At 41.4% G+C, this 10,603-nt stretch overlaps 1 protein-coding gene across 6 annotated transcripts in view; it reads right to left on the bottom strand.

The window, feature by feature from the left end:
* Positions 1-1,101: 1,101 nt before the first annotated feature.
* The window catches only part of larp1 (La ribonucleoprotein 1, translational regulator), a 59,067-nt gene continuing 49,565 nt past the window's right edge, over positions 1,102-10,603 (bottom strand). For all 6 annotated transcript variants that reach the window (XM_042309603.1, XM_042309598.1, XM_042309600.1 and 3 more), the window contains 4 exons: positions 9,924-10,068; positions 6,762-6,871; positions 6,392-6,519; positions 1,102-3,545 (listed from right to left, as the gene is read on the bottom strand). In XM_042309603.1, coding sequence (XP_042165537.1) covers positions 3,321-3,545; positions 6,392-6,519; positions 6,762-6,871; positions 9,924-10,068 — 608 coding nt within the window. In that variant the 3' untranslated portion in view covers positions 1,102-3,320. The remainder of the gene's footprint in view (positions 3,546-6,391; positions 6,520-6,761; positions 6,872-9,923; positions 10,069-10,603) is intronic.

Below are 10,603 nucleotides of genomic sequence, written 5' to 3'. Positions count from 1 at the left end.
ACATAGCAAAAGGTCTGAATACTTAAGTAGATAAGATATTCATGTTTTTTTAAATTTAAATTTGCAATAAATAAGCAAACATTTCTAAAAACCTGTTTTCACTTTGTCATTATGGGATACTGTTTGCAGATTGATGAGGAACATATTTTATTGAATCCATTTTAGAATAAGGATGTAACAAAATGTGGGGAAAAGTCACAAGGGTCTGAATACTTTCCCGAATACAAAAATTTGCTTTCTTATTCAACCAGAAAAACAAGGGTTATATGTAGCAGTTTACCAAAGTTAGCTGGCTAATTTAATCATTCGGCTTTCTGGAGATCAAAAGACAAACAAGTAAATAAGAGGACGATGACAGGCAGTGGTGAGGTTTTTTGTCCATTTTGTGTTTTTTTTTTGTATTTAATAAGGAAAAGCATAATTACTACAAATTACAAATAACACTAATAGCGAATCACATCAGCCTACAAAGCAGATATTATGAATATTAAATGTTATAATACAAGATCTCATTCAAGTATTTTACATTTTTCTGTTTTATATATTTTTTTGTTCCTTTTTATTTATTTTTTTAAATCTTTTTTTTTTCTCATGACAAGCCTGGGATATTGTTAAAGATAATGAACTATTAACATTTTTTTAATGGTTCATATACAGCTGTTTTTCTATTTATATGGCTTTATGGAATTGTTTCTCCTAGTTCAGTTCCCAGACATCATAGCCATTCACATCCTCTCAAATAGTGACATCGTTGACAAACCCAAGGCGGGTTACGTCCATCTTCCTCGTCCTCCCTCTTCTTCTTTCTCTTCAAAAGTCTGGCCCAGTCCACCTGACCCTGCAGGATGCCAGACATGGCGCCCCCTAGAGTTCATCGGAGCGCCCACTGATCCATCCGCAGGGTTTGTCACTATGCTAAAGAAAAGGCTGGACCCCAGAGCACCTGCCCCCCTCTATCCTGGCGGAGGGGGCACAGGTGACATTCACTGGGGGAGGGGGGACATCTGTCTGTGTGGCTGTCTGGAAGGGCGCCCCCTGGTGACACACCACATCCTCTCAGAGGATTAACTGGGTTGGGAAATGGTTGGGACTTTTGTCGTATTTTTTTTTTTTTTCTCCGTCTTTATTCCTCGAGTAAATGATTTCTTGAGTGATTCATATCAGCCTCCTGAATTGACCCCCGCAGCTCCATTGAACTAAGCCCACAACAAAACAGAAAAGGAAAACAACTCTTGTAAATTGTTCAACAATGGCGGGGTTAATAAAGATATCATTTGAAACAAAAAAACAAAACATGAAGACAACTGGACATTCTAACACCGGGGACCACCAGTGAATCTGAAATCACCCCATTTCCCCTCCAGCAGACGGTATAGTTTAACTGTTATTTATGCTAATTTATATTTAACTAAAAAGAGGACCATTGTACGTCACTGATCAATAACTAGTTAGGGGGACTATTCAACCACCAACATTAACTCATGATACAAGTCGTTCTAAATTGCTGTTGCGTGAACACACCAGCGATTCACATCACACAATTTGTCAACAAAATTCATCAAAATAAAATGTTGCAAATTAACTTTGATTTGGAGTTGAACTCTACTTCCTGGAAATTTGTAATGTCTGTTGTTGCATTAAATGTCAGTTGATGCCCTAATGCAAATTTCCCTTTATTTGTACTGTACTAATTTTCCCATTTCTTGAAAGTCCAGAGGTTTCAAACACACATTCAATACAGAGACATACCCTAGCTTGAAACACAGCAAATTAAAAAGCAATAAGAGATGAGAACATTAAAAAAATGTTTTTTGAGTACGTACACATGTAAGGCGAATGAATATATAATCTGTTCTATAAACAATAAAACAAGTAGCCGGGAGGTGTAATTTCTCTTCATCTGTCCAATTCACATTTACATTAGTGGACAAAAAAAAAACTCATCTATTTGATATCATCAGTACTCATGTCGGATAAAGATTAAGTTATCTAAACTAGATTATTATAGTTGATCTGATCTGACTGGATGTAGGGGAATATAACAGGTTGGTTGGGGTCAGAGGTGATACATAGCCTGTCCATTGGTTACAGTTCTCCAGAAGAACAGAATAGAGCCACCACTCTCTGGAAGAAACACTGGTGTGTGTGTGTGAGTGGTGGTGGGATGCGGGGGTATAGGCCATGCCAAGCTGCAGACTGAAGCCTTGTCTTGTTTAGCCCTGGAAAGCAGGCCATTACACCCCACCCCCCAAAACAAAGCCCACCACACACCTAAAGCACCTGCCGCAGCATGCCAGATCTACTGGGACTGAGAGCCTTTCCTCTGTCGTCAAGTCATCCGGATTGGTGATTCCAGTCCTGTAGCCTGAATGGTGTACAATGGATGGATGATAGGATGAACAGATTGATGGCTGGACGCAGACTGTCCTTGGGAGGCTGGTGATTTGGGGGGGGGGTGTTAGGGGTGGGTGTGCCCCCCCACCCAGCAAAAGCATTTTAGCACAAAGAGCCACAAATTGCAAACACACCGAGGGGTGGGGAGGCTTTGTAACAGACCATATGACACTTGGAAGACAGTTCAGAAGGGGTGTCACTGAGTGGCCACTACTGTAGGTGATGACCGATGTTGCATATTTGCAATTATCAATGCTGTACAATCGACATTAAGGTGGCGGGCACAAATTAAGCAGAAAAACCATTAAAATAAGGCAACTTTCAACGATCTTGCTTATACTGAGGGACTGGTACAAGTCTTTTATTTGAATCATTTGGTTTCTTCTTGATTTTGATCTTCCCTCCAGCCCAAAACAAGTCAAATATTGTTTTCCTTAATTTTTTCAAAAGTATCAGTTTCCAATCCACCACTCACCCCATAGAAGAAGAAAAAAATGATCAGATCTTGAAGAATCACTCATCTGTCAGCCAACAGATGGTGTCAAATGGAAAGGAGGTCCAACGATAGAAAGGGGGCCACAAGGTTTGCAGTTGCCATCAAACGTGCTCAAAAAACCATCTTCATTCCCACATTGTAACCACCAGGAGAATATATGCTGCTAAGGTTTGCAAAAAAAAAAAAAAAAAAAAAAAAAAAAAAAAAAAAAAAAAAAACACTTCATCCATTCCTTCAATAGTCTTTGTCTCCAACAAGACAAAACTCTGTTTCAAACAAAAGAAATTAAAAATGGAAGAGCCTTGATTTATTTCAATCACGAGACATTCATCAAAGTCATTCTCTCATGCTTTGCGTGAACCATTGGACCCCCTTGTGTTGCAGAAAAGGATTTGATGACTTTGAGTTGATCCGCGGGTTGTCCGGGGGTTTACTTTGGTGGCTTGGTGTCTGATGCGGTGGTAGCCGAGGCCTGGGCCGAGGATCGCTGGCTCTGGCTGCTGTTTTTGGCATCATCCTTGGCGGGGGCCTGGGCGATCGGGGCCGGGCCGAAGCCAGTTTGGCTGTGGGGGCGGCTGGAACCCTGGGAGGGGTGGCGGCGACGACCGTCTCCACTGGATGAGTGTCTCTTGCGACCCCCCTCCTCCATCGGGGGCTGAAAGGAAGGACAATGGTGAGATTTGGGATTGACTGGGGCCCCACAGACATTCTAACAGAACGTTCTGTAACAAAAGCCTGCATCACCAAATTACACGGTATTCCCTCTAGTGCACAACTTTGACCAGAGTCCTACGTGCCATTTGAGGCCAAAACTACAGGGTGAACAGGGCAGCCAAGAGACGAGTCTTGCAGCAATGGCTGCCATTGTGTTAATGTTTAACAAACCCACTTGCACAGTACCTTGAACCTACAAAAGCCTGACGGAGCATGATAGCACTCTGATAAAAGCCTTGTCAAACGAGTATGATAGCCAACGCTCTAAATGATCATTACCAAAAAAAATAAAAAATGGTAGCACTGGTGCTCCCACTTAAAAAGGTTAGGAGCACCACATGAAATTTATGAACACCAGAAAATACAATATATTGAATTCTAGTTACTTTCCAAACACATGCTGTGCCTTAGAAGCGAATATGTAACACTAAATGCATTAGTTTATTATAAAAGCTCAAATTTGATACGAACACCAGTCATTGAAATGACAAAGTCATTTGTGGAATATTAGGTTCCTACATTGTGTATGAGTACCATTTTCCTATTGAGATGCATTACATAGACAATGTCTCAAAATGTCAGGTTTGTGACGAGGACATGCAAGAAATGTGTCTAATTCATTGCGATGATCATTCATCTTCTGTGCACCCAAATGTTTAAAATGAACTGGTCAAATTACCACGGCCCAGTTTCCCAAAAGCATCTTGAGCCTAAGTTTTTAAAAAAGAAAGTATTTTTAACGAGGCAAGTCAGTTAAAAATAAATTCTTATTTACAATGACGGCCTACCGGGGAACAGTGGGTTGCCTTGCTCAGGAGCAGAATGACAGATTTTTAATTTGTCCGCTTGGGGATTCAATCCAACCTAACCTTTCAGTTATTTTACCAACGCACTAGCCTCTAGACTACCTGCCGACCCCAACAATGAAGTAGAGGTCGACAAATTAATCGGAATGGCAGATTTCAAGTTTTCATAACAATCGGTAATCGGCATTTTTGGACACCGATCATGGCCAATGACATTGCACTCCATGAGGAGACTGCGTGGCAGGCTGACCACCTGTTATGCGAGTGCAGCAAGGAGCCACGGTAAGGTGCTAGCTAGCATTAAACGTATCTCATACAAAAACGATCAATCTTAACATAATCCCTAGTTAACTACACATGGTTGATGATATTACTAGTTTATCTAGCATGTCCTGCGTTGCATATAATCGATGCGGTGCCTGTTAATTTATCATTGAATCACAGCCTACTTTGCCAAACGGGTGATTTCACAAGCGCATTTGCGAAAAAAGCACTGTCATTGCACCAATGTGTACCTACCCAAAAACCTCAACGCCTTTCTTAAAATCAATACACAAGTATATATTTTTAAACCTGCATATTTAGTTAATATTGCCTGCTAACATGAATTTATTTTAACTGGGGAAATTGTGTCACCATGTGCGTTCATATGAGAGGTATCTCTCGTTCCATTGCTTTTCTACAGATATAGGAATTCTCCGGTCGGAAAGGTTATTCTCTGGTTCAAAGGTTATTCCATTTTTGACGTTTTATGTTAAAAACATCCTAAAGATTGATTCCATACATCGTTTGACATGTTTCTCTACAGACGGACGTTTTTGACATTTCGTCTGCAACTAGGGAACGCGCTTCCTGACTTTGGATTTGTTTACCAAACGTGCTAACAAAAGTAGCTCTTTGGACATAAATTATGGACATTGTCGAACTGAATCAAACATTTAATGTGGAACTGGGATTCCTGGGAGTGTATTCTGATGAAGATCATCAAAGGTAAGTGAATATTTATAATGCCATTTCTGACTTCTGTTGACTACCCAATATGGCAGATATCTTCTTGGCTGCTTTGTTGTCTGAAAACTGTACTCAGATTATTGCATGGTTTGCTTTTTCCGTAAAGTTTTTTTGAAATCTGACACAGCGGTTGCATTAAGGAGAAGTATATCTCTAATTCCATGTATAATAGTTGTATTTTAATCAACATTTATAAGGAGTATTTCTGTAAATTGGCGTGGCTCTCTACACAATCACCGCATGTTTTAGAACTACTGAACGTAACGCGCCAATGTAAAATGAGATTTTTTTTATATAAATATGCACTTTATCGAACAAAACATACATGTATTGTTTAACATGAAGTCATATGAGTGTCATCTGATGAAGATCATCAAAGGTTAGTAATTCATTTTCTCTCTATGTGTGCTTTTTGTGACTCTTCTCTTTGGCTGGGAAAATGGCTGAATTTTTCTGTGACTTGGTGGTGACCTAACAATCGTTTGTGGTGCTTTCGCTGTAAAGCCTATTTGAAATCGGACACTTTGGTGGGATTAACAACAAGATTACCTTTAAAATGATATACAGTACATGTATGTTTGAGGAATGTTAATTGTGAGATTTCTGTTTGAATTTGGCGCCCCTTACTTTCACTGGCTGTTGTCATATCATCCCATTAACGGGATTGCAGCCCTAAGAAGTTACAATTATTATTTGGGAGATTTTTTCCCCCCATAGTCACACAGTACTTCCAGAATAGAACTTCTGGTCGCACAGCAAAATATTTTGACCAAATTGGTAGCACGTTAAGAACCCTGATGATACCACTCTGATAACAGCCTTATAAAACCGCTGTTATTCACACATGTGGCTGGTAGTAAAAGTTGTAGTAAACATGTCTAAATTCTCACTTAAAAAAAACAGGTTTCCCAAGTAGTAAAAAGTGATTGTAGAAAAAAAAAAAAAATATTTCACAGATTTCCCTACTTACATCGATTCTGAAATCTTCAAGACGCTTGAACTTGCTCAGGCACTCCTGCAGCTTGGGGTCGATCTCCATGTTCTTGTTTTTGGAGTATTTAAGAAACGCCCAAAACTTCTCTAGTCCATACAGCTGGCCTGTGAGAGACAGGGACACAGAAAAAAAAGGGACAGTGTTAAGGGGGCTAACGTCATTAAGGATAAGTCTCAAAATGGCATCCTAATCCCTATGTAAGGCTCTGGGTCAAAAGTGGCCCACTTTATGGGGAATAGGGTGCCATTTGGGATGTAGAAATGCACTCCTTTTTAGAAGCATAGTACGGAGAGTTACTGCACGGTGAGAATGTGTACAGTTGGGCGTTCCCTAGGCGACCTCTCACCAGCTTCGTAGTCTTTCATGGTCTCCTCCTGGAAGTCTTTGAAGATGTCTGGTCTGAATTTCCTCTCTAGTCCGTAGCTATAGTACCTGAACAGACACTCCAGACCGTACCTGCAACACACAACATTATTATTATTATTTTTTACAATCTGCCTTGTGTGGTGATCAAGCAGACTAAAGGAACACTCATCTAACACCCGTAGTGGGCGACTGAGATCCTGGAAGGCTACACAGTTCTGGCTTTTGTTCCAACCCTGTTTGAACTAATTGCGGTAGTCTAAATGGAAGACTGATTAAATCAGGTGTGTTAAGAGCTAGGGCTGGGCGCTATATAGAATTCATTCAAATGAACACGCTAAAACCAATGTCCCAAATGCCTGTATCGCAAGAATCACTTTTGTAAATAAAAATAATGAATGTTCCGTGTCTTTTTGGTTTCATCACCTGTGCATCTTCCCATTTCACAGACACCCAAGCCCCTCCTCCTGTGCATCTTCCCACACCAAAGCCCCTCCTCCTGTGCATCTTCCCACACCAAAGCCCCTCCTCCTGTGCATCTTCCCACACCAAAGCCCCTCCTCCTGCATCTTGTGCATCTTCCCACACCAAAGCCCCTGGGCCTCCCCTGGGCATCTTCCCACACCAAAGCCCCTTCCCATCTTCACAGCACACCCAAGCCCCCCTCCTGCATCTTCCCACACCAAAGCCCCTCCTCCTGGGCATCTTCCCCACACACCAAAGCCCCTCCTCCTGTGCATCTTCCCACACCAAAGCCCCTCCTCCTGGGCATCTTCCCCTCCTCCTGTGCATCTTCCCAGCCCCTCCTCCTGGGCATCTTCCCATTTCACAGACACCCCCCTCCCATCTTCCCACACCAAAGCCCCTCCTCCTGTGCATCTTCCCACACAAAGCCCCTCCTGTGCATCTTCCCAACAGCCACTCACAACAACAGAGACTAACTTATTCTCTGACAAGCTGCTTAAACTAGCTATTTGCATGAGGACTGGCCCAACAGGAAAAAATATATACATTAAAAAAAAAAAAAAGTCATATGGACACCGAAATGCTTAGACATAATGTTACTGTAAAAGACGACAACCTTTCTACCCTTTTTATGTCCCAAAATGTAGAAACCTAAACTAAAACGAGATCATCAATGAGCATGATTGTGGAAAATTACCACGTACCGCATTTTAGACAAAACACTTGTTGTGTTTCTAGTCTGTGTTTTTCTAAATGTGCAATGAGCATAAACATACGCATCGTTATAAAGGAATTGGCAAATCATTCTCATTAAATGAGCATCATCTTATCTAGGTAGGCCCACTTGATTTAAACATTTAAAAAAAAACTAAGTTTTACAGGCCAAGTGGATCGATAAACAGCCAGGAATGTGTACTCACAACAGTTCAACAACTCTGCCTTGTTAGCGAGCAAATAGACTTAAATCAAAGTTCAGCTGGCTACTCACTAGCACGTGGGCTTGAGAGTGTTTGAGACCAGGGCTAAATTTGTTATACTAGAAGAATTTGGTTATTATTATCCCCCTATCTGAAAAACCTACTGCAGCCCTCAACCTCCACCCGTTCTGCCAGTCACCTTCTGTTATAGGTCCCCAAAGCACACACATCCCTGGGTCGCACCTCGTTTCAGTTCGCTGCAGCTAGCGACTGGAACGAGCTGCAACAAACACTCAAACTGGACAGTTTTATCTCCATCTCTTCATTCAAAAGACTCAATCATGGACACTATTACTGACAGTTGTGGCTTCTTTGTGTGATGTACTGTTGTCTCTACCTTCTTGCCCTTTGTGCTGTTGTCTGTGCCCAATAATGTTTGTACCATGTTTTTGTGCTGCCATAGTGTGTTGCTACTATGTTATATGTTCCTACCATGTTGTGGTGCTACCATGTTGTTGTTCATGTTGTGTTGCTACTACGCTGTGTTGTCATGTGTGCTGCATTGCTATGTTGTTGTCTTAGGTCTCTATGTAGTGTTCTCTTGTCGTGGTGTGTTCTGTCACAACTATCCATCTACACAGTCAAAAGTTATAGAACACCTACTCATTCAAGGGATTTTCTATATTTTTTTACTACATTGTAGAATAATAGTGAAGACATCAAAACTATAAAATAACACATGGAATCATGTAGTAACCAACAAAAAAAAAAAAGTGTTAAAACAAATAAAAATATATTTTATATTTGAGATTCTTCAAAGTAGCCACCCTTTGCCTTGATGACAGCTTTGAACGCACTTGGCATTCTCTCAACCAGTTTCATGAGGTAGTCACCTGGAATGTATTTCAATTAACAGGTGTGCCTTGTGATTCTTTTCTCTCATATTATAGCAAGAACAGCTCAAATAAGCAAAGATAAATTACAGTCCATCATTACTTTAAGACATGAAGGTCAGTATACGGAAAATATCAAGAAGTTTGAAAGTTTCTTCAAGTGCAGTTGCAAAAACCATCAAGCGCTATGAAGAAACTGGCTCTCATGAGGACCGCCACAGGAAAGGAAGACCCAGAGTTGCCTCTGCTGCAGAGGATAAGTTCATTAGAGTTACCAGCCTCAGAAATTGCAGCCCAAATAAATGCTTCACAGAGTTCAAGTAAAAGATACATCTCAACATCAACTGTTCACAGGAGACTGTGTGAATCAGGCCTTCATGGTCAAATTGCTGTAAAGAAACCACTACTAAAGGACACCAATAATAAGAAGAGACTTGCTTGGGCCAAGCGACATGAGCAATGGACATTAGACCAGTGAAAAGCTGTCCTTTGGTCTGATGAGTCCAAATTTGAGATTTTTGTTTCCAACCGCCGTGTCTTTGTGAGACACGGTGTGGGTAAACAGATGATCTCCGTATGTGTATTTCCCACGTGAAGCATGGAGGAGGAGGTGTGATGGTGCTTTGCTGGTGACACTGTATGATTTATTTAGAATTCAAGGCACACTTAACCAGCATGAATACCACAGCATTCTGCAGCGATACTCCTTTCCATCTGGTTTGGGCTTAGTGGGACTATCATTTGTTTTTCAACAAGACAATGACTCAACACACCTCCAGGCTGTATAGGGGCTATTTGACCAATAAGGAGAGTGACTGAGTGTGCAATCTGTAGATGGATGAGTATTAAGTAACGAAATGAAACATTTACCTGTATCCCTCCTTGCCGTCCTCCACCACCAGCTGCCTGAACTCCTCATACATCTTCCTGTTGAAGTGATCCCTCAGGAAGAACGACCAGAAACGGAACAGCGTGTTCATCTCCTGGGATTGGCCGATGCCCAACCGCTTGCGCTCTGTGATTGGTGGAGTAGAAAGGGTGAGACACTTTGGCTGTTTTATGTCCTAAATGCCAACTTATTCCACATATTTTCAAATGTAGGGAACAGGTTGCTATTTGGGATGTAACCTGTGTATCAAAGTAAGCCACTGCAATTTATACACAAGTGTAATGTGAACTGTGTGAGGCAACTTGACTTTCTAGAGACTGTGACAAAGGCAGAATGAATGGAACATAGTGAGCAATGGAAGCAGTATATGAAATGGTAAAGGTACTACACCGGTACTCTAAGTGTGTGAATGACGTGTCTGTCTGTGTCTGTCTGTCTGTCTGTGTCTGTCTGTGTCTGTCTGTGTCTGTCTGTCTGTCTGTGTCTGTCTGTGTCTGTCTGTCTGTCTGTGTCTGTCTGTGTCTGTCTGTGTCTGTCTGTCTGTCTGTCTGTCTGTCTGTCTGTCTGTCTGTCTGTCTGTCTGTCTGTCTGTCTGTGTCTGTCTGTGTCTGTCTGTGTCTGTCTGTCTGTCTGTCTGTCTGTCTGTCTGTCTGTCTGTCTG

Source organism: Oncorhynchus tshawytscha, linkage group LG30, assembly GCF_018296145.1.
Source record: "Oncorhynchus tshawytscha isolate Ot180627B linkage group LG30, Otsh_v2.0, whole genome shotgun sequence".
Lineage (NCBI taxonomy): Eukaryota > Metazoa > Chordata > Actinopteri > Salmoniformes > Salmonidae > Oncorhynchus > Oncorhynchus tshawytscha.
This window is presented reverse-complemented; position numbering and strand designations above follow the sequence as displayed.